Source organism: Myotis yumanensis, unplaced genomic scaffold (assembly GCF_028538775.1).
Source record: "Myotis yumanensis isolate MYYU_CA2020_CCGP unplaced genomic scaffold, mMyoYum1.0.hap1 SCAF_1, whole genome shotgun sequence".
NCBI lineage: Eukaryota > Metazoa > Chordata > Mammalia > Chiroptera > Vespertilionidae > Myotis > Myotis yumanensis.
In genome coordinates this window covers 65,483,014-65,507,871 of record NW_027223752.1, presented here as the reverse complement: position 1 = coordinate 65,507,871, position 24,858 = coordinate 65,483,014, and the positions used below count along the sequence as shown (strand labels likewise).

At 41.5% G+C, this 24,858-nt stretch overlaps 1 protein-coding gene across 1 annotated transcript in view; it reads right to left on the bottom strand.

Annotated features, from left to right (window-relative positions):
* Window positions 1–24,858, bottom strand: part of FBN1 (fibrillin 1) — a 230,076-nt gene that overhangs the window by 8,383 nt on the left and 196,835 nt on the right. Inside the window, exons 50-63 of the mRNA XM_070423353.1 lie at window positions 22,606–22,731; window positions 17,967–18,116; window positions 17,552–17,617; window positions 17,166–17,282; window positions 14,722–14,841; window positions 13,062–13,184; window positions 12,375–12,506; window positions 10,340–10,465; window positions 9,582–9,788; window positions 7,831–7,956; window positions 7,464–7,586; window positions 5,981–6,097; window positions 5,591–5,719; window positions 4,486–4,605 (exon numbers count right to left, since the gene is read on the bottom strand). Coding sequence (XP_070279454.1) covers window positions 4,486–4,605; window positions 5,591–5,719; window positions 5,981–6,097; window positions 7,464–7,586; window positions 7,831–7,956; window positions 9,582–9,788; window positions 10,340–10,465; window positions 12,375–12,506; window positions 13,062–13,184; window positions 14,722–14,841; window positions 17,166–17,282; window positions 17,552–17,617; window positions 17,967–18,116; window positions 22,606–22,731 — 1,782 coding nt within the window. The remainder of the gene's footprint in view (window positions 1–4,485; window positions 4,606–5,590; window positions 5,720–5,980; window positions 6,098–7,463; window positions 7,587–7,830; window positions 7,957–9,581; window positions 9,789–10,339; window positions 10,466–12,374; window positions 12,507–13,061; window positions 13,185–14,721; window positions 14,842–17,165; window positions 17,283–17,551; window positions 17,618–17,966; window positions 18,117–22,605; window positions 22,732–24,858) is intronic.

Below are 24,858 nucleotides of genomic sequence, written 5' to 3'. Positions count from 1 at the left end.
CAAGCCAGGCTGATGGCTGCCAGCACAGCGGTGGTGGCGGGAGCCTCTCCTGCCTCCTCAGCAGCGCTAAGGATGTCTGACTGCAGCTTAGGTCTGCTCCCTGCTGGCAAATGGACATCCCCCGAGGGCTGCCAGGCTGCCAGAGGGATGTCTGATTGCCAGCTTAGGCCCAATCCCCCGGGGAGCAGGCCTAAGCCAGCAGGTGGTCATCCCCTGAGGGGTCCCAGACTGCAAGAGGGCACAGGCTGGGCTGAGGGACACCCCCTGCCCCCGTGCACAAATTTTTGTGCACCGGGCCTCTAGTATATATATAAAAGCCTAAGCGACTGTCTGACCATTCAACCGTCCAACTGGTAGCTGTGACGTGCAATGACCACCAGGGGGCAGATGCTCAACACAGGACCTGGCAAGCTGCAGTGACTTGGCAGCTGCGGTTCTCAGGTGACCCACCAGAATTAGAGAGGAGGGAGTCTGATTCCGGGGTGCCTCTTGCAATCTGGGACCCCTCAGGGGATGTCAGAGACCTGGTTTCGGCCCAATCCCTGCAGGCCAGGCTGAGGGACCCCACTGGTGCACGAATCTGTGCACCGGGCCTCTAGTGACTGATAAAATCCCTAAGGCATAGGTATATGTGGGAAAAGACCTGTCATGGTGTGTTTTTCCCTAAGATACAGAAATAGGAGCAATGGTTAGAAGTTAGAGGGAGGAAAAGTTCATTCTCTATGAAAAAGACATTTCTAAGAATTAATGTTTTCTATATAGAGATTGGCCTATGTTGGGAGAAAGTGCCCTTCAAGGTGGCATTTATATCAAACGTGGATGACCAGGGAGGTAGGAATAGGGTTTGTATATTAGGAGTAAGGTCAGACTAGATAACCTCTAAAGTCCTTTTGCACTTTGAGCATCAATTTAGTTGAACTCCCCGCCACTTTCATATCCTTTCCTATTTATTTTATATTTTTTCCGTCCCAGAGAATCTAGTAAAGTTTAAATTAAACTTGTTTATCGGGGTTGGAGAGGTGGGGTAGAGTGGAGCACAAATTAAGATAAGAAGTTGGCAAATGTTCAGTATTTACAGCTTGACAATACTCAGTGCACTCACCCTTTTTTATCAATATACAAACACCACAATTTGTTTAACATGCTTTGCACTTTTCCTGACCTTTTCGCCTTGTGCACCTGGAGCAAAGGGCTCCACAAGGAATTTTTCTACACTCTCAAATCTTTGTTTTATTCTTTCTGTTGGTTCTTAAATTGGTGAGGGTTTTGTTCTTTTTATTAAAAAAGGACAATTCTAATTTTATTGAAACAGCCTTAGGGTCTCCAAAAAAATACTTTAAGCAGATTGAGACCTACCCACCCTGTCCTCGAAAATAAAAGTTGTCAGCCTTTGGTGTGCATAGTGTTAGCTGTGGCATGAAGAACCACTGGGAGAATTCCAAAATGTAGGATGGGCTTTCTTTTACTCATTTTCTCTAGGTCAAAATGGGCCAACTCCAATCGCAAGCTGTAAGTTTGATATTTCTTAGAAAACAATGAAATCCAGTGGCTTCTGGTCCCAAACCCATCCATCCTCTGAGAGTGATCTTCAGGCTGGGCTGGTCTAAGAGATCTGCTCTGGTCTGCATGGCGCTGGGGAAGCCATTCTGACCCAAGGCAACCCTCACTCTGGATAACTATAATTCTCAAGAATTATGAGCTACGTTTGGACTGGTATCTTTTGGGCATCAAAAACTCCCAAACCTATTTTTGCTTCTTTTTAAAAAAATATGTTTTTTTAAAATTGATTTTAGAGAGAGAGGGGAAGGGACACACAGGGAGAGAAACATCAATGTGAGAGAGGAACATCAATTGGTTGCCTACTGCACACACCCTGACTGGGATCAACCCCAGGTATGCACCTTGGCCAGGAATCAAACTGGCAACCTTTTGGTGCATGGGACAATGTTCAACCAACTGCCACACTGACAAGGGCTCTTCTTGCTTCTTAATCAATGTATTTATCTATAACTTCAGCCAGGAGATGATCTTCATGGGGCCAAGGTTGAATCCCCAGACAACTAGGGCACGACCTGGACATCTCTACTATCCCTGGACTGAAGGGAGGGAGAGGAGGGAGGGAAAGAAGGGCAAAAGCTCAACCGTGGTGGATCTCACCTCTCTTATCCTCCCTGCCCACCCACCCGCCCCCCACCCCCCGCACCCAGGTCTAATTTAATTCAAGGAACCTACATAACGAGGACAACTCACTCTGAAAGTCTGTGGAAAGTGTCAGAATTTGGTAACTAAAATCCAAGACCTTCCTGAGCCCATAACAGTGAAGGCATTTTTATTAAAACCAGACAGCTGGTCAGCAACACGTGCGGTCCCAACTCCTCTAGCACTGGGGTCATTTTAGCCAATCCTACGCACTTCTGCAAAACTGTCTTGTAATAAATCAAACCAGATGAGAGAGACACAATTTTGACAAATGAAAACACTGAATGACGTGTCTGTTTGGAGTAAAGTGAAGCAAGGCAATGTGGAGCAGCCGCTCCCACTTCCCTAACAAAAGACAAGGAATTCTCTTCCCTTTGCTAAGGAGGGCTCCCCTACAGTGTGGCAGCTGGGACAAGTCACAGATGCTTCTGGAGTGAAAACAGGAGTGATGCTTAAAGTTAAGAGCCTTGGGCTCTACCTCTAGACATATCACAAGAGAACCCGGGTAAAGACAACTTCCCTCTCCTCCTTGAGCTTCCAGGTCCTCAACAGGAAATCAAAGAGCTCAGGCTGCTAGGTGGATCAGGGGTCCCTCTAAACTCACCATGTTTGAATTCTCTGATGTGCATTAAGAATTAGCCCTGGCCGATGTGCTTAGTGGTTAGAGCAGTGGTCGGCAAACTGTGACTCGAGAGCCACATGTGGCTCTTTGGCCCCTTGAGTGTGGCTCTTTCACAAAATACCGACTTCTGCGCATGGGCCACAAAGTTTCAATTGCACTGTACGTGTGCGCCCACACGTGGTATTTTGTGGAAGAGCCACACTCAAGGGGCCAAAGAGCCGCATGTGGCTCATGAGCCGAAGTTTGCTGACCACTGGGTTAGAGTGCCGCCTGTGGACCAAGGGAATTCGGGTTCGATTCCTGATCAAGTGCCTTATAGGTTTAATCCCCAGCGTGTGGGAGGCAGCCAGTAGCTGTGTCTCTCTCTCACATCTATGTTTCTCTCCCCGCCACCTCCCTTCCGGTGACCTGTCCTAGCTTCCACTTTCTCTAAAAATCAATGGGAAAAATATCCTCGGGTGAAGATTAACAACAACAACAAAGAGTTATTTTCCCATGACATTGTGCAATCAAAAATGACATAATTTCAATTTAATGAGAGAGCCTGTGGGTCTCCTTAATTTTCAAAAGAATTAAGCAATTCTGAAAAAAAAATCGCTGTGTCTGCTACTTGCTCTCTGCCCCAAAGATGTGCAGAGCTGAATGGAACCACTTTTGCATCTTCAGACCAACAGTTGCTCATAATGGCCTCTAGCTGGCTGACATTTTTTAGTCAGAAGTAGGATTTTGTCAGCTCCTAATGTTTACAGAAGTCAAGTGTGGGCCAAGTAGACTAGCAAGGCAACAGAAGGGCAGGGGGATATTGGGAGTCCATAAACTGACTTAAACTTTTTCATTTCAAATGCTTTGAAGTGTCCTCTATCATTTTTTTTCTTAGTTTGCTATTTTGTGAAGGCTGTATCTTCCCTCTGGTTTCAACTAAGTTAGGGAAGTTTTATTTTATTTTATTTTATTACTAGAGGCCCGGTGCAAGACATTCGTGCCCTGGGGGGACGGTCCCCTCAGCCTGGGCCTGCGCCCTCTCGCAGTTCAGGACCCCTCAGGGGTTGTCTGCCTGCCGTGGGGAGTAGGCCTAAGCCGACAGGCGGACAACCCCCAAGGGGTCCTTAGCGCTGCCACAGAGGTGGGAGAGGCTCCTGCCACCATCCCTGCACCCACCAGCCATGAGCCTGGCTTCTGGCTGAGCAGCACTCCCTCATGGGAGCGCACTGACCACCAGGGGGAAGTGCGTCTCATAACAACGAGTTGTTCCACTCTTAGGTCGATTTGCTTATTAGGCTTTTATTATATCAGATTTATTTATCTACTTATACTTATTTATTGTTAATCATCACCTGAGGATATTTGTCCATCCATTTTTAGAGAGAGAATGGGAGGGAAAGTGAGAAAGATAGAGAGAACTATTGATGTGAGAAAGACACCTCAAGTGGTTGCTTCCAACATGCATTCTGACCAGGACCAGGGAGTGAACCTGCAACCCAGGTACAGGCACTTGACCAGGCATCAAACCCGCTAAACACTGAGCCACACTGGCCATGGCTTAGGGCAGTTTTAAATGAGTATTTGTTGCTTCCGTGACAAGAGTAAGTTTCCAGAGAGAAAGCAGCATTTTGACTCTAAGGAGCTTAGAGCAATTCCTCTTGCTCAGAAGGAAAAGTACTTGCCAACACACTGGTTCCACTGGTAGTGCTGGAGGTAGCCCTGCGGGCAGCTGCACCGGTAGCCCCCGATGATGTTCTGGCAGCCGTGCTGGCAGCGGTGGTTTCCTTCACACTCGTCCACGTCTGAAAAAAGGAGGTGCAGTCGCCTTTAAGCCACATTCCTACTTGTCTCAGAGGCATTCTCTGAAGCAACATTTATATGTGTGCTAAAGTGAAAGCCATTTTCAAAGGAAATCTGACCCTGAAAAAAATTATTCCACGGTTGTTGATTTTTGTTTGTTTGTTTTCTGAGCTAGATTTTTTAAAATGTAGTTTTCCATTACAGTTGACATACAATATTACATATTGTACAACACAGTGATTAGACACTTATATAACTCATGAAGTGATCACTCTGATTAGTACCCATTGTAGTTATCACTATATTATTGACTATATTCCCTATGCTGTACTTTACATCCCATAACTGTTTTTATTTTTAAAAATTATTTCACCATCCAAACCTTTAAGAATATCTACTCTGGAGGTTTATTAAGTTTAAGGAGAAAAATATTCAGATATCCCTGGTAAAATCTAAAAATAAAAAATGATGAAGAAATTAATGCAAAGCACACAGGCACTTTATGGGTTAGCTGTGTAAATTATTTATATTTGCTTACTTGTACCAGAATTAGAAACCAAAAAATGTCAATACAAAGGTAAATTGCTAAAAAAAAAATGGTTTAAACTTTTAATTATACATTATCAGAAGGGCTTTCCTCATATGTTTAATCCACATTGGGGGAATCCTTTCATGACTCTGAATCCAATGACCAGAAAATTAATGAATAAAATTTGGGAATCTAGTTATTTTTCTTGACTCTTCTTATTCAATTAAATAAATAACTGGGCAGAAATACCTAGGAAAGGCATGGCTATCGACACAATCAAGCATGAGAACAAAAGACGGGATTGCTAAGGTATGGGACCTGTGCAAATCAGGTAAACCTTTCCTGTCTTCAGGTGCTCAGGTGTGATATCATATAGAGGACGATGATGAAGGTGTTGACAGTCACACAGGCCCCCCAGAGGGACCTACCAGCTGGATGGAGCTGAGGGCCCTACCCACCTTCACAGCTGGCGCCACTCTGATCCAGTGAGAATCCCCGCTGGCATTCACAGGTGAAGCTCCCAGGAGTATTCTGGCAAATGCCCTTGGACCCACACAGGTTGATGTCTGAGGTGCACTCATTGTTATCTGTAAGAGAGAGGGTAGGTAAAGGCAGGGGGGAAAAATTCCCCGAAGCTCTCTTTCTGTTATTTAAAAGGAAGAGAGATGGATGATTCACTTAGAAAAGACCCCAAAAGGCCTGTAACTGCTCACATGTACTTGTTCACAAGCACATACACACATATATGTACCCCCGTATTTTCCCGAGTTTTTATCTTCTTACTCCAACAACAAAAGAACTTAAAGGAATAGTTATCTCCCACAGAGGGACCTTTCCTCCCCACTTACCAATGCAGGCAGTGTGGTGCTGGGTAAAGCCAGGAGGACATTTACAAGCGAAGCTGCCAATGGTGTTAACACACAGGAACTGACAGTTGTGCTGCTTAGTTGCACACTCATCAAGATCTACAAGAAAGTGCAAGACGGGCATTGGAGTAGAGCTGACAGCAAGCGTACCTAGAAGCTGCCTTAGGAGGAAGCTCTGAGTTTTCATCTCTCTGACTCAAGTGTGCCTGGCCAGAACAGAGCCAAGCAAATGGCTGGGAGCACCCAGGAGAGAAGAGTTTGAAAGATAAAACGTGGTCTCTATTTAGGTTAAAAATGTAGCTCTTTGGGGGAATCCAAGGAAAACCCAATTCTCTTTAGTTAGGGGAAAGTGGGAATCCCTCAAGAAAGAAATTTCAGGTCAGTTATAAAATTTTAAATAAACTTTAAATGAGGTAAGAGACTAGGGATTCTCAAAAGATTTCCAGAATGTTGAAAAGATCTATTTAAGCTGAAACGTAAAAAAAATGTTGAGGCTGAAAATTTGTTCACTTCATTCTTTGCTGTTTTTTATTCTGCTCAAAGGAGTTGGTCAACCAAACCAAACCAAACAAAACAAAACTTTTTGTTTAGAGATCCTCCTTGGGATAAAAAAAAATTGAGCAATCAGGAAGGGAAAAAAGGAAAGAAAAATACTCATTCCGATAAAACTGCCTACAGATTATTCCTCACGTCTCAATAAAATCCTCCGCTTTGACCAGGCTTCTTTCCTCACTGCCAGAAAGTTAAGGTTCATTCTCAACTCCATTGCTATAAATAACATCGGGAAATACCAAGTGGGTTCCAAATTTAAGTAGAATTTCAATTTTAAAAAAATCACTGCAAATGCAGGACCCTTCCTCTCTTCTTCCCTCCTTCTCTCCCTCCTTCCCTCTGCTCCCCACTTCCACTCCATCCCACCATTTAACTTCTTTATTTCCCTCTTTCTCCTTCAAGACTTCATGGCAGAATACGCTAACTCTCGTTCTGCCATCTGGTCTACCTTCTCCAAATCCCTCATTTTCCAAATTATCCTTAAGCATGACTCACTAGTGCATTCACTCAATATATGGAGTCCTTAATGTTGAGGAAGTTGTTCACAGGAGTATGTTTACACCAACAGAATTTTGCAAAAATCCTGGGTCGATAAGGGATTTTTGTTGAAGCTTTGGCTGCTTCTTAATTCATTGTGACATTTATGTCTCAGATAAGCTCCTGCAGGGCAGGACCTTGTAGAACTGGTCCTGCTGCCTCTGAGAGGCTCAGGGAAGGCCCCTATGGATGCCCAAGGGGCACACAGTAAGGATAGTTGCTGCCACTGGTCCTCTGCCATCTCCCTTCCCTCCCGCATAGGGAGCCTCCATCCAGGCTCTAACACCAGGGGAGCACCTCTTGTGTGTAGAGAGGGTCTTTCGGCAACCTTGTGCCCTTGAGGCAGGTGAGTGGGTGAAGGCACATTTTACTTTACCTTTGCAGCTCCTTCCATCATCCTGCAGAATGTAACCTTTCGGGCAGGAACACTGGTAACTCCCTTCTGTGTTTTTGCAGATAAAATTGCAGGGTTTGGGAGCCTGGTTGCATTCGTTTAGGTCTATGATCAAAGAGATACAGTGTGACTACCTATCTGAAAAGATGCATAAATATCAATACCCACAAGGTCGAACAAAGAATTTTTGTTTTGAGAAAAAGTAAACTCTGTGAAGTGTTTGATCCTTGTCTTATGTTTTCTTATGAATTTACACAGGCTTTTTAGATTTTTTTAGTTTGAGGATTTTTTTTGCCATAATCTACTATTTTATCTAGAGTTAATAAACCAGAAGAAACAGAATACTTACCTACGCAGGAAGTCCCAGTGATGTCGGGAGTGTAGCCGGTTTTACAAATGCAGTGATATGATCCTCTGTCATTGACACATTCCCCATTTTTGCAAACGTCATGGATAACCCTGCACTCATCAATATCTGTAATTTAATAAACAGAAATTAAAAAAAAGAAAGGCATTAAAGTGGACAACAATAATATGTAAGGATCACTTCAGTGTAAGTACTAATGAACTATGATACTAAATTATGGACCTAAGAAATTAAACCAAAGGAATGACAGCATACATTTCACATGTAATGCTAACTATTTTGAAAGGCAAAGAATAACTTTATCAGACTGTAGTGGTAAACTAATCAGGCTAGGAGAAAAATTTAAAAATAATTTCTTTCTAAATTTATACTGTTTTCCTCCCATGGGTCATAGAACATCTACCTCATCTAGACATATTTAGCTCCTTGCGCCATCTCACGCCATCAAGCTCGCCTCAGGCTGATGTTCCATACGTGAATCGCAGCAGTGGATCCTTCTGACAAGGAAATCCCACTTTTTACTAATATTGCATGTCCAAAATAAGGAGAAAGGTTTTCTTCTATTCTTTTTGTTGTGTTTAAAGTTAATCCTAAAGAATATCAAATCACATAGTTGGGGGAAATTGGACTAAACTTCACTTCTTTGGTGAGGGAGGCCCAGGGCTCTGGGGTGGATTCCTGGGCTGCGCCTTTGTGGCCTGCTAAGGAAGAGAGAACCCCACTCACAGCTCCACCAAAGAAGATTTGCTCAATATGCACTGCTGAGCATTAAAGCCACTGTCTACCCCATCTTGACCCACCTATCCACTTACTGCTCGGTGGGGGCCAATACCAGCGATTTCTTCACCTTGGATTGCCAAATAACCATTTTGTACCAACAGCTAATATTTTTCCTGAAATTTTTCAAGTTTACTCTGAAATGCACTTTAGCCTACCCTCATTGGTCTCAAGAAATGAGTGTTTTCCACCATTTCAATTTTTCCTCCAAAAAATCATAAATTTGTTTTGGTCACCCCATCCAATCTACCCAGTTCTGTTATTCTACCATTAATCACATCTTTCTAACATGAACATAAATCCAGCATACTTTTATACAGTATATTTCAGTCAATTTCAAGAGTTGAAATACATATTGGTGCACTACTTTAGGAATTTAATGTACATTTATTTTAAGATTTATCTAAAAATTATATTCTGAGTAACCAATAACACTTATAACAAACTTTTCTTTAAAAAGTTGAAGACTCCTGCCCTGTCCAGGTAGCTCAGCTGATTGGACGAGCATCATCATCCCACACATCAAAAGGTTGTGGGTTCAATCCCCAGTCAGGGTGCATGTGGGAGGCAACCAATCAATATTTCTAATCTCTCTCTCTCTCTCTCTCTTTCTCCCTCTCCCTCTCTTGCTAAAAATCAATAAAAACATATCCTCGGGTGAGGATTTATAAATAAATAAATAAATAATAAATAGTTGAAGACTCCTTATAAAGCAGAGGCAGGAACCCTAGCACACACAACTTATTCAGGACACTTTGGCAACATGGCCTTGAATATCTAAAATATTGTAATGAAAATTTTTTGTCAACCTCCACTATGTAACTCAGCCTAGGTTCATATCGCAGATTCCATATCCTCTGTTTCTCATAGAACAAATAAACAAATTCCCTGAAAGTATTTTTGGACCAAATGAATTACCTGCTCCATTGGTAATAAACCAGAACAAAGGGAAGTACCTGTTCCATTGGTCATGAATCCTCGGCCATGGGGGCAGAGTTTTTTGAAAGCCACAGTCCCCTGGAAAGGGCAGATCTCGCACTGGGGACCCCAGCCTCTCCCTCCGTCACAGCAGCACTCCGACTTGGTGACCGGGTTCCTGTTGCTCGAGCCAATCTGGCACATGTTCTGGAGCACCTCGGTGAAGCAGTACCCTTCCCGCTTGTCTGGAAGGGACATTATATTAAAAGGAAGATTTTAGGAAATGTTCTAAGCACAGCAAGCTATCAAAAATTTGGTCAGATATGAAACCCACAAGAGATATAACACTTTACCCTGGTGAGAAGGAGCGAGAAGGGAAAGCTGGAAACTGCAGTGAGAGAGAAAGGATGACATCTGAGGAGACAAATAAGAAATTCAGTAAGCAGGCAGAAAAGCATTGGTCTGGACAAGGTTGTGACTCTATCTGCTCCCAGAACTATAGTCATGCTATGGAAGCAGAGAAACATATGGGAGCATCCCGAGCACCAAGGGTTTAAAAAGGCAGAAGGAAATTTCAAACAAGTGATTCAGTGATACAATTAGTAAAGGAAGAACTGAGCTGCAGGGTGGTGCTAAGTCCAATGGACAATCAGTCACTGACTCCTTTCCCAAATATGAACATTTTTAACCTTTCCTGAAATTCTGACAGTCTCTATTATTTCAAAGAAGAGATCTGGGTTCTAAGCACCCCAGTGTGGAGTCCAGGTTACAAAGGCATCCCGCTGCACGTACTCACCGAGGCACTCATCCTGGGCGGGGCTGGCTGTGAAGCCGTCATTGCACTCGCAGGTGTAGCTCCCCCGGGTGTTGAGGCAGCGCCCGTTCTCACAGATGCCTGGCTTGGTCTGGCATTCATTCTCATCTGTGCGGTTTCATTGAAGGACCGAAAACAAGAGGAGTCATCTGACCACTTTGTACAAGAATGGCCTCTTTCTTTCTTTTTTTAAATTTAGTTTGTGAATATTAGGTAAGCTATTCACATGGTCCCAAATACAAAAAGTATAAGAACATAATTCAGCCAAATTTCCCCTTTCTCCCTATCTCCCAGCCACCAAATTCCCCTCCAAGGAGTCACTGCGTTACTAACGTGCCTTCCCCCAGATGAATTGCACACATACAAGCAAATACATACATCTGTGTGTGTACCTCCACCCTTTAAAAAAACATAATTGATGGCATTTTCATATACTTAAAACATAGATGATAGTATTTTATGTACACTTCCAGTTTTTCACTTCATAAAATTTAAAATTTTCCATATCTGTACATAAAGGGGATTCTCAAAGGATCATTTCAAATGAAGGGAAAAAAATTTAATTTTAAAATCAACATATTATAGAAATATTGCAATACTTCAGTAGAATAATATCTGCAATAGTCAGCTACAACCTAAGGAAGTTATCTAGACTAACCTTCCAGTTCAATATAGATTATGTTTATTATAATACTTCAACAATGTTCTTAAGAAAGAATAGATCATAGTTCAATCTCCCAGGTTCAGAGAAAAGCATTCAAATAGCTTGAGATTCTTAGAAGTGTCTGATGAAATAATTTGACTAGGTGCATCCCATTTGAAAGAATAGTTCCAAACCCCCGAGGCACAGATCTCAAAAAGAGAGGCAGAGAGTTGGAAGGTGACACCTAGAGAGGGCTCGAACAGGTTAAAGACCCCAGTGGCAGACCCAGTGATTCAGAATCTCTGGCGTGGAACCCAAGCTCTGATGTGTTGCTGAGAGTCAGCAGCACAGATCCCAGAAGACCCAGAATGGGATCATCAGTCCACACCCTTTTCCTGTGCTTTTAAAGTCTGCTCTTTAATGACTATTTAATTCTGTTTCTTACAGAGGAAGAGGGTGGTGAGGTCCTTAAGATTCTTGATTGACAACATAAAATATGTTTTCTAATGTCACTGATTATTAAAAAGGAAAGGGATGCATGTGGGAGTTTTCTAGTAATTTTCTCCTGTATTTCTTGTCTAAAGCAGTGGTCAGCAAACTTTCTGTAGGTAATACTAATACTACAGTATGACTATAAATATATAGTAAATTTTAGGCTTTGCAGGCCATATAGTCTCTGTTGCAAGTGCTCTACTCTGCTCTGCCATTGTGGCAGGAAAGCAAGCATGGACAATAAGTAAATGATTAGAGCTATATTCCCATACAACTCCATTTAAATAAACAGGTGGTGGGCTGGCAGGCTGGATTTGAACCTCACACTTTGGTGTGCCAACCCCTAGTCTAAAGCTGTGGTTTTTAATGCTGGATCCACATGAAAGGAACTTGGGGGAGCCTTAAAATACCATTGCCTGGGACCCACTCTGCACAATACCATTCTCTGGAGGTGGATCCCACTGGTTTAGTGATGGTTTAGTGATGCTCCTTGTTCAGGACCTGGCATCAGAACTCAATGTCAGGGTACTGGTAGCAAAGTTGGGTCAACAGGGAGACATTCCAATGCAGTAAGTGGAACTGACCCCAAAACAAAGGAGTACAAAAATGTGAAGGAAGGAAATAGAGGAAACACCCAATATTCCAATCCTGGAAGCAAAATGGGCTGAGAAAGTAGGCAAAGGCCAGCTCAGAGGGAGAAAATCACAGAGCTCATGGGATTCACAGATCATCAAGAGACAAGGGGGCCTCCACTGGAAGTTACGGCATAAGAGGGGCAAAATGGCTCTGGCCAAGAAGAACATAGCACCCATAAGGATTCAGCCCAAGTCCCTTTTGTCCTTTGTCACTTCTGACTCAGAGCTCCTGCAGGGATTCTCTTACCTACGCAGGCTTCCCCGTCAGGTGTGCGCTGATACCCAGGTCCGCAGATGCATATATACGTGCCGATGAGGTTCTTGCATTCCATTTGCTTTTCAGCACAGTCATGCTTCAACTCTTCACACTCATCCAGGTCTGGAAAGAATGCGCAACCACAAATTTATAAGAGAAGCTGCATTAATTTCTTGCCTTTCACACATAAAACAGTATTAAGTAACCTATTTCCTTTTGCATTGTTGCACTCTGTGGCCTCCCAAGAATGAGAAGAGGTCTTCTAACCACTTATGAACTTGAAGAAATTGCTCCCTAACTAACTGGTGACCTCTTCAAAAAGCAGGAAGCATTTTTTTAATACTTTTTGATTAACTGAATATCTCCTTCTCAACCTCTTCATATAGAACTTCCTGAATGTGGGGAAATGTCTTTTCTTTCTGTCTTCACATTTGTGGCATGGCTGGCATGCAACGCAGAGTGAACTAAAAGGGATCTGCAGTGCAGCCCTCGACTCAGCTTGAAGCCTCAAGCAACAATTTACTAGGAAAGGTAGCAGTGACAACCCTCATAATGTCCATGAGCTACAGCAGTGTTCCCTAATTCCCAGCCCTCTATGATTGGAAGCTTTGGAGGGACATCTCCCATCATCGTGTTAGAGCTCTCTGGCTTGGATAACCTTGAACATGAATGTCTCACCTTTGCACATCCTCCTGTCTTCTCTTAGGACATAGCCAGCAGGACATTTGCATTCATACGACCCATAAGTGTTTACACATCGGAAAGCACAGAGCAGAGGATTCTGGGCACACTCGTTTACATCTGCAGCAAAAGTAGTAAGTAAATAATGGGTCATGGACATCAACCAAAAGAAAAAAGGAATCTACTTTTACCAAAAGCTGAAATGCTTCATTGTTATAAACATGAGTGGACCAAGCAGTCTGGTTTTCAGGGAGTTATAAAATGATCTGGTTATTTTATAATTGGTATCAGTAGGGTGGCCATGCATCCTGATGCTCCCAGCACAGTCAAGTTTATGGTTGTTACTCCTGTGTAATTATGAATTGTTATTTAGATGGATGAGGTCACCTGTATAGAGGGAGCTGTTCTAAAATTCTTGCTTTGAAGCCTCAAGATGATCACTTGCCACCCCCAAAGTCACATGGAGTGGCGATCAGTTTTAACCCATTCAGCCCAAACAAGTGCCAAGTCAATTGCTGTCAGGACAGAAGCAGACCCCTCCATGACTGCTAAACACCTCCCTTTCCCCATATAGAAGAGGCTTCTGTTAAATAACAGTATTCCTTATACCCAAGCAAATAGTATTCCGAATTATTATACACTTACAGAGATACCTAGTTCCCACTGATGCCCAGGTTAGAGCCTTCAATAGGTGGGAATGACTTTACTGTTAGTGAGTCAAAGTGATTTCTGTAGATTTCATAATTTGAAAACATCAGAATGTGTTTTGGAAAATCAGGGTTAAAACAGACCATCTTGATGATCATGTTTCTCCCTAAGGCCACTGATGCCAACTGAGATCATCAGTGAGACCCCAGATGAAGACTAGTTACAGCCTTGGAAGATCCACTCACAACTTCAACAATGGGTACCGATGGGCCATATTTCTCATACAGAGCTCATTTTAATACCAACTTTACTCCTTGCCTTCATTTCCCCTTCATGCTTTTCTTAGACCAGAGATTCTCAACTAGAGAACACATCAGAATCACCTGGAGGGCTGATTCAGGAGGTCTGGGATGAGGCCTAAAAATTTGAAGCCCTAAAAAGTTCACAGGTGATGCTGATGTAGCTGGTCCAGGGACCATCCGTTGAGAACCACTCCTCTAGACACTCTCTCTCTTTGCTTTCTTTCCATACAGTCTTCCAGCCACACTGGCAGACACGTATACCATATAGGCAATCTTTTTTGCTGTGACGGCTGTTGGTGGTTACCTCAATGGGTAGATGTTTCTATGAATAGAAAAGAAAAAGCAGAGAAGAAAAAGAAAGGGAGCATGGAAGATGAAAATAAAGACAGAAGGGGAATATGGAAAGTACGAAAGAAGGTAATAAACAAAACCGGAGTTGTATACAAATATCAGTAGCAGGGAGACACCACCAAGAACTCTGCATGATCTGCAGCATAACTTGTGCAATGAGCCATCTGTATCTTTTTCAGATACTCCCTACAGAGAGGAGGCCACACAGAGAAGAAAAGATGGAATGGCCCATCCGGCCCAGATATTTTTTATTCTATACATCCTGAGTGGTATTTCATATTAAGAATTATAATTAACCAACTGTTGCTTCCAAGATGAGAACATGTAACCAACTATTATGAACTTAAGAGTCTTACCTTCACAAGTCATCATTGGACCAGGCTCAAATCCTTCCTCACAGGTGCATTCAAACCCTCCAATCACATTCTTGCAAGTTCCGTTTCCACAAGGATTGCCCACAGAACATTCATCAATATCTGTAGGTGACCAGGAGAATATTCGAAACGCAATGAATTGAGAGAAAACGGGCTTGGACTCAGATAATACCTTTCATTCTATCAGAATACTTTGATCTGTAATGTCTTATTTTATTCTCATTCTGTCCTTGCAGAGAAGGAATGCACATGTCCTATTGCCACAGGTTTGTAACTGTGAAATCCAACTTGCTAAGTGGCAGTGGCAGTGACAATGACAGTGACAGTAGCTGGGATTCTAGCTCTCATAGTGCTCTGTGAGTTTCTCCAGCCTCCCACACTATAAAGAAGTATATCTTCTAGTGGGAATAGATGTTCAAAGGGTTAAAGCAATGCTTCTCTCACAAGTCAAAAGTTTTCACTTACTTAAAGCTAGAAATACATCTCCAGCTTGGTCTTACATTACATCACTCTCCAAGAAGCCTTAAACATGATGGAGCTTTGCCAGATATAAAATACAAGACTAAACTGACGCAAAATAAGAGACCAGAGGTTAAGCAAAATTAATACACTGGATAAAATCAAGACCCAAGTAGATTTTGTTGATTCTGTTGAAGCCAGATGGTTTACATTAGGCAGAAGAAAGTCTAGAAAGAAATATATTTAGGGTCCGATCTCTCTAAATAACTATAGAGAACAAGTTTTACCAAGGAGGTCCAAAAAATAGACACGCCTCCAAACATCCATCTAGAATCCTCATTCTAAAACGTCTTCCTTTGGGGGGGCGGGAGAATGAAAAATAACATTGTATTTTAGCTATGTAGGGCACAGAAAAGTAGTAGACTAGCATCAAGCGTTCTGTCTTCTGTTGGGCCCTGAATTCAGCAAGTGAAGACAAGAGACTGCGGTAGAGAGACTCTGGGTGAGGAGGCTCATGTCTCACATCCATAGTAGCACTAACTAAAGATGCCAGAGACTTTGCTTTCGTTCTGCTATGAACTTCCATTTCACTGTAAGGAATGTCATATCTCCTTCAAGTTAATAATCACAATATCATTGATTTTTAGAGTTATAAGGTAATTAGAAATAACTTGATCCATCTGCATAATATTACATTCTAAGGCCTAAAGAACTTGCTTCAGATCCCAGAGGTATCACTGCAGCTGAAATCCTCACACCCCGATTCCCAGTGTGGAAAGAACACTTTCTAATGTACACAGACTCTTAGCATTTATTCCATTATTAATTCAGGTTTGGATTTCTTAGATAAATAGACATAATAGTTGGATTCCATGTGGAGTTAGTGTGAATTAAGAGGTCAAAGGTCAGCCATAGAAGCCATTCTTTGAAATTTTAATAAGAAGGTTAAAACAAGGGAAAATACACTGGGTACATAGCATTTCATATTACTATGTGCAATAAAATCTGGGCAAATTTTGTATTTTATATTTTGAGAGTAAAATTATGACCATTAATATATTTTTTTTAATTTCAGAAAGACTTTCATTATAATATTGTTCTTTCCACTATGTTTTCAAATGTGTCCAGCATCTGTCTTTCCCATTAGATTTAAGGTCTATGCAAGGAAGGACAATGTTGTCTTGATTCACTGCTGTAGTCATAGAGCCAAACAAAGTGCCTGGCACATAGTAGGGCCTTAGCAAGTATTGCTAGATGAATGATACATAAACGAATAAACAAAATTTATTTCTGTTCCATCTTGGTACTTGTACTTCCTGGTGTGAATGCTGTAGAGCAAGCATGTCAAACTTGCGGCCCAGCCAATATAATGCTTTGTAAGAAATGTTTTAATAAAAATTTTGTAACTTAATTTTTACAATATCCTGTTATACATAATTATGAATAAGGAACTACAACATTCCCTAATGACTGATTACTATAATCGTGTTGCATTCATTTCCCTTACGTGCCTCAGGCACACCATTTCTTTCCACTAATACTAGCAGCGAATATTTTAGCAGCCAATTACCACGCCATTAGTGTTGAACTTAGTTGTTTGGTGTGTGCAACAGGAAATATTTGCTTTCGAAGAATAAGAAAAATAGGTTTATTTGAGTTATGCTTATTAATTTGTGCAGTTATTCAGTGTCTGGTAAGTTAATGTTCAAGAAAAAATATTAATTTTTATTAAAATATTCTATTTTGTTATGTTAACGATTACTCATTTCAGCCCTTTGTATTCAGCATGTCTCTATTGAAATAAATGTACGTTTCTATGAAAATTGAAGCTTTTGTTTTTTTGTGGCTCATGTAAGCTTAAACCTTGTTTATTTGGCCCGTGCTAGCCTTTGAGTTTGATATGCTTGCTGTAGAACTTAATTTTTAACTTGCAAAACTCCAGTGGAAGAAACCGATTTATCACTCACCTACACACTCATTCCCTTCCAGAATGTAACCAAAGGGACACTCGCAGCGGTAGGAGCCATCCGTGTTGATGCACTGCCCGTGTTTACAGACATCAGGTTCTTTGCATTCATCCATATCTTAAGCACAGGAGAGGGAAAAAGTAAATGACAAGGTATGTTTTTTAATCACAGAGGTAAATTATAATCATTTCAGTGTTTAATCCATGGAATAGTTATTACAATACAATATCGCAAACACAATACAAAATACAATGGCTACCTAAATGAGAAGACAAAGAAATAGAGCTTAATTTTTGAGAACAGATGGGAATAAGAACAACTGCAAATGAGCAAGGAAGAGGCTAGTTGATACTAGAAATGCTGAGAATCTAGCACAGGCCACTCACCAACTGCTGAATCATCAGGTCCAACAATGATCCCACTTCCATAGGGACAGATCTGGCGGAAGGCCTCTGTGGTGGAGACATACTCGTTAATAGATAGACCAGTGGCACCAGCCACAGGCTCCTCCCCAAGCATTATGTGGCGGCCAAACTGCCACATGCTGCACATATTGGGAAATAATGAATGGGACAAGCCCAGAAACCAGAGACAGTTAACGAGGTCCCAGAGCTGCCGTGCCTACTACTTGGGCAGCTCCAATTCATAACATAGTTTAGAAGAAAAGAACTACCTAGCTCCTGAGGAAAAATAATTTTAAAGAATATTTTAGTTAGACTTACAATTAAATTAAGGTCTTGCTTATTTTGTGGCCAGTGTGCACCCTGAATAGGCCAAAGAGAAACACAGAAGTAAACGTACCATCGGGCTCAGTGGGACACAGCTCACAGGGGTCTCCCCAGCCTTCTCCCTTCAAGGCGCAACAGCATTCCTGCTTGGAGTGGTTCCTGGATTTGGGTGATGAACACTTTCCTCCTTCAAACTTCGCATAACAGTAGCTCATTCGCAAATCTGCAGCATAAATTCAAGAGGCCCTTCAGTTGCTTTCTTACTAAATCGCTAAATCGTTAATGTACAATAGTGAATAAGAAATAAGCCATCCCTGCCCTCACTGATGTTGCTCAGTGGTCAGAGCATCGGCCTTGTGTATTGAAGGGTTGAGGCCTCAATTCTGGTCAGGGGCAGGTACCTGGGTTGCAAGCTCAATCCCCGGCCCTGGTTGGGGCGCATGCGGGAGGCAACCAATTGATGTGTCTCTCTTAAGTAGATGTTTCTCTCTCTCTCTCTTCTCTCTCTCTCTCTCTCTGCCCCCTTCTATCCTTTCCTTCCACTCTCTCTAAAAATCAATGGAAAAAATATCCTCAGGTGAAGATTATATATATAAAAAGAAAGAAACAAGCCATCCTGTTAAATGCGTTCTCTTCTCATAACTATAGTAACACCCCTCAAGTGATTATAATAATAACTGAGCTGAGTCTTCATAGTCATAGGTAACTTTTGTATTGAGATATGGACAAATCTATGTGACTTTCACCATATTATTTCTCATTTTTGCCAGTTTTCCCAAATAACCTGATGTAAATAATAAAAATGTAGATTGTCACATTTCAAACCTAATATCATCAGTGACTTCAGGATGGGGACATCCAGAGATAGAATCATTCATGAGTACCTTTCACTGGGAGCTCTGCTTACAGATGTTTGGGATAACACTTAGCAAGCACACTAGGTGAAGGGAGACCTCCCAGTTCTAGTACTTACTGTGGCAACACACTTTGCTGTTTATTCTGTGTCCCCTAGCCCTGGAGCCAAAATAAAATCCCAGATTCCAGGCATAGAGCAGATAAAAACATGGCAATTTTGTGGACTGGGAAGAACACAATACAATGGTCATCTGCTGCAGCAGCTACTCATGCAGTTGCTGTCTGCAAAGTAGATGCGGAGCTTTCTGCAGATTTTACACATGAACATGCACATAAACATGCACACCAACAGAAGCTTGTTTAGCTTAACAGGGGAGAGGGAAGGTAAAGAGGAGGGCAGGGAGAGGGGAGACTGAGAGGGAGAATACTCTCTCTTTCAAAGAATATATTTCTTTAATATTGATTATTTCTTAGTGACTCCAACATGGAATATGGGATCTAGTTCCTACAAAATTCTCCAACATAGTGCGACATAATTTTGGCAACTGACTTTTCCATTTCTTACAGTGCAAATTGAGTGACTCTAAAAAGTGAGCTCATCCAAGAGCCGGGAGTGTGTTTTCCCTCAAACTTGACTTCCAGAACCTTGCAAACTCCTCTCAAGTTACACAGAGGCAAAATCTGCAGGTTTTAACGAAATGCTTTCATATCCATTCTGCACAATTCCCTTTTATATTTTTGATCAGGTCTGCTCTCTCCTGTTAGTTTTCCAATCTCGGGTAGCATACTATTATAGTCACCTATGCATTTCTGTTAAGACATTTTTTCTTGCTTTTATTTCATGACCAATGAGACAATGTAAGAATAACTGAGTTGTCAAAGATCATATCAGAAAAATTTTCATGAATTAAAGTAAAAATATCTGTCTGCCTGTTTATCTGATTTATGAGGCTCTGTTAAGTCAAATTCTATTGGCATCCCCTATGAACTTGTTCAACTTTTTCAACCAACTTTTCCAGATAAACTATCTCCCTAGTTTCTACTTCACTTCCATATTTGCTATAGACAGGACCTCATAGGCACCCTTCAGTCAACTACTCTTCGAAAGGTTAAGAGCAATTAAAAGGCAGTCCTCATCCTATAGCATGTCTGCCAACCAAATGTTTGCTTTGCTGCTGGGAAGCTTCAAGATTTAACAAATGATAGTTCCCTGAATGACACATTTAAATCTATATATTGGTTGAGAGAGAGAAAGAGAGAGAGAAACAGAGATTAGTTGCCAGGGATTGAACCCAACATCTGGGTATGTGTCCTGACAGGGAATTGAACATGCCACCTTTTGGTGTACAGAATGATGCTCCAACCAGCTGAGCCACACAGCCATGGCAAGGACATCTTTTGACTTGCTTTACTCTTCAAGTTCATTGTCACTTTCTCAAAGTTTTGAGTTTATCGGCCCTGTTTTTATAATTTATGCCTACAAATGTCTTAAGATATCCTTTAGCGACTACTCGCCAATATGTCTCAACAAATACATTAAAGATTAATTCCTTCCTTTGTCTTCCAGCTTGTAATGTTTCTTTGAAACCTAGACACGTGCATGTTCTATTACTAGTCTGTTAACATTTTCATTCTCGCTTCCTTTTATCATTGACCCTGTTCCTCAGCCCAGTCTCCCCAACCCTACTCAATCACCCCACCCACCCTGGAAAAAAAAATCCAGGCTTTACACAGAGGCTCAAACACAGGACATTTAGGGTGAGCCTAAATGACAAATTATCTTCACTGAACTTTGCAAGTGGGAGTGGCTCATTTACATCTGTGACCTCCAGGTGCCAGGATCCATCACATTTGTTCCTTCATAGCATTATCAGTAGTTCTGTGGCTTTTCCTCATTTCATGGGCAATAGAAGCCTGACTCCTAATCTTATAAGAAAAACCTGGGTCTTTGCTCCCTGGCTCCAGTGAAATCTGTGCTCTGTGGGAGATTTCCATTTGCTTGTGGTGATTCTCTAGAATTGGTTTATTAATCAAAGGTGCCTTGCATTGGGAAAGAGAACTGTGGCTTGCCCACACACTTGAACTAGGGCTCCCTGGGATGCCTGTTCACCAGTCCATCTGCAAAGAGCCCTTAATGACCTTTGAAATTGCATCAGAACTACAATAGTCGCTTTCCCTGCTTGCATTCCTCAATTCTGGTGCTGCCTCTTGGAGCTGAGAGTGTGGCAGGGCTGCTCACAAGCTGGGCTGATTCTTCCTGCAGCTTTAGCTTGCTCTGTGACGGGCCAGTGCAAATTGAATTAATAGCCTCTGAGTTTCCTCTGGCTTGCCACAAAGGCAGATTCACACCTGGTTTCTCACTACTTTCTTTCCAAACTCAGGCCAACCCAAAGGCACACAAAAACCAGGGAGAAGTTAGAATTTATCGGGCTGGTCTATACCATCCAGACCAAGTATCTGCTTGAATCAAGCACCACCCAACCCACAACCTCAAAATCAACCCACAGCCTCCAGTAACTACCTGTAAGACCAAACCAACCAGAGAATTCTCAACTCTTCCCTTTCTCACTTTTACATACTAGGTAGCTAAGTGACCAGCTGTACAGTAAAAAGTGAATAGATTAGAATAACAAGAATACGGTGGGGCCTTGACTTACCAGTTTAATCTGTTCTGAGACCGAGCTCGTTAAGGAGCTCATTAACTCAAATTACTCTATCAACTCAATGCAAAAAATCGGCCGAGAGACAGCTGGTATCTCAAAAAACTCGTTAGTCGGGACACTCGTAAGTCAAGGCCCCACTATATATGTAGGACTCAGAAAGTAAAAAAGCTCTGTCACATGTTCAATAAGATTGGTTGGGCAGGTATTATTGTTGTTCAAAATGAGAAAATGGAGGTTACAAATGATTAAATACCTTGCCATAGGCGAAACATGGCCGCGCTGAGACTTTAAACACAATTTTTAGAATCTTATGTGATATCCATTGCCTCTCATTTGGTAATATGAAAGGAAAACAAACACATATACACACAAAACCACACAACAAACACACACACACAAAACAAACAAAAAAAAAACGCACAAGAAAAAACAGAACAACAAAAAAAACAAAAAGGCACTGGAGCAGGGCCAGGGTGTGGGGGAGGAGAATTATGTGTGTTTGCGGTTTTTTTTTCTTCTTGAATTCATTAAACTAATTTGTGAAAATAGACAGACTCACACCATTGCATTGGTAAGTAAAATGTAAACAGTTTTCTGGGACACAATACACTGTGTTATGCTTAAGTTCAGGCTCCCTTTTGATTTTTTAAAAAAGTGCACATGTATTATTCCTGCAAACAGACTATGGCCTAGCAAGAATCTTGGTCGGTTCAAATTTATTTTTCTGTTTTCTTAGAAAACTTGTGATGTAAGGGATGGGCACTATATCCTGGGGACATGTGGGTTAATCACATTTTTCTGTCTGAAAGCCTAGGTTTTGGCCCATATTTATCTAGGTTACCTCTTCAGGGCCAGAGACTGTGTGGCTGATGGCTGATGGTGCCAGGCTTTGCCACATTCAGTGGCTATTGGCTGATCCCACTCACAGGCCTACCAGCATCTGTGTTCTTAGGGGAGTCTGGGTCTCAGTGCCAGGACAGTTGTTGCACAAGCAACCATAACTTGATGGATGAGTGTTTAACCTTGAAAGTAAAAATGAACTTTCTGACATATGGTAGTCATTAGACCTCTGGGTGAATAAAAACTCTCCATCTTCTTTTTCACAAAGAATCAAAGCTTTGCCATGTTTTAAAAATAAAACCACAACAAATAAACACAGGGTAATGAAAGCCTAAGGCCTTCAAAGGCACTTACCTTGGCACCTCCTTCCAGTAGAGGACAAAGAGAACCCGTCTGGGCACAGGCATCTGAAGCTGCCTTCAGTGTTACTGCATGTGCCCAAGGCACAGATTTCTGGCTCTTCAACGCACTCATCAATATCTAAAAGAAGTACACATGTCAAACAAAGTCAAACCATCAGGTACCAGATGCACAGTGTGGAAATATGAAGTGTGACTGACTTTCAAAATTCTCCCAGTCATGAGGATACTTTCCTATATCATGTGCTATGGGTAGACGTATAGGCTGTGATGACTTTAAAAATTAGCCTTTGACAGTTCTTGCAAAAATGGAATCGGCAAGTACCCTCTAAGGGACTCAACCAGAAACATCTCTTATCCAGACTGCGTTGCTTGGTTAGTTAGAAAAGTTGGAGTAATTCCAACCTCCGTTAAGCTAGGAAAGATGCAACACACCCCAGTCTGGCTTCACCACTGCACACTGAACAGAAGCCCTGAAATTTTAAGTGAGCTGACAATGAGTTACTCAGTGAGAGATCTAGCTTTGAACCAAATTTATTTCCTCCCACTCACCCACATCACTTTTCTCAGTACCTCATGCTATAGCCCTAACTGGGAATTTCACAAAGATACTAACACTCATGGAAATAACCCTATGCAGGACAAACTAATGATATCACAGAGGATGAGGCTCTGAACTCTCACTTGCAGGTTAATTTTTCTGAAAACGCAAAATATCTTCCTGTAATAATTCTCTCATCTTCCAGATAATAAGAATCTGATATACTTATAATTGTATCATGTTTCCTTCTGCATCTTAGTTATTCTGAAGGAGTGATTAAGGCTGGTCCAAGGTAAAGTTTGAATGGCTTGGGTAACCATAGTCCTAGATTCCCTAAGAGAGTCCCAGCCCATGCCTGTTGGCCTGGCCTCGTTATTAATGGTGCTCATCCTAAAATTGTGTTGGTTTGGTCATAAAAATTACATGACCATCCTACTTATGGAAAATGTATAGCCACTCTTTCCAACAGATTTGCCCATTGTTTCCCCTTTCAGCAGACATTTGTCGTGAAAAAGAGGTCACTCTTGATTCTGAGCTATAATATTTTTATGGAAATACCTTTCTCCCCTTTAAAACACATATCTCTTGGATCTTGGGGCTCTTTATTGTGATGTTTGTACAAAGAGTTCTACCCACACCAAAATTTATTTGCCTCACACAGCTTTATTCCCACAAGGTCCAACTAAAGGGAAACTAGAAACTTAACTTCTTTATCTTGACTTAACATTATAAATACCACACGAAAAATGTGGTATTTAGTAATGTGCACTGTGAAGTGATTATCTTCCTGTAAAATTCAAAGCCAGCCTCTTCACCACTCCATTTTATTACATGGCATTTATAATTGCATCACGTTTCCTGTGGTTTATTAACAAATCTGAACTGCTGCTGCTGATTTACTCCATTCCCACACTCCCTCCACCGCAACATCCAACCTTTTCTTAAGAGAAAAGCCAACTTTTGTAAAAATGTAAAACATTTCTTTTTGGTTACTGTTTTCGTCACTGTTGTTATGATTTGTTCTCTTATAGTAGAAATTAACCTGTAAATGTTGACTTCCTAAGAGGGGGGACAAAGACTTTGGAATGGGCACATATATTGACTATTCAGGAAGTTGTTTTTCTTTCTATACATTTCTATTCTGTTCATTCTAGAGGAAGTTTGCAGTAACCATGGGGTGAAAAAAGCCGGTCTTTAAGAGTAAAATAACATGTTTAATAATTTGCATTTTGGCCTAATTTTGATTATATGTTTCCATGTGTAATATTTGCACTTGATTGCAATTTAAATTGGATATATAATAAAATTGCTCATTGATGATACTTAAAGTAGAGACATTTCTTCCTCATTATGGATTAGATGCAGTTCTGCTCAAAGCAGGAGCATGGGCTAGGTGACTTCTTAAGAATCCTTTCAACCCTAGTTATTTATGAAGTTCTGGCAACTAATGTCTTTCATTTAATGCAATGGCGTATGTACTGAGGAAGGCAGTACTATAAAATTTGCAGAGAATTTATTTGTAGTAACACATTTCCACCTCTCTATAGGTCAAAACAACATAGACAAATTACATAGCCACGTGCATCCAACCTTGAATGCGGTCACAAATATTTTAACTGGAATCAGGAAGCTAATTTTAGTTGCAAACTATTGGCACTTAAAAACAGGTAATTTAAGATATTTTATAAGCTGCATAAAAGCACACTG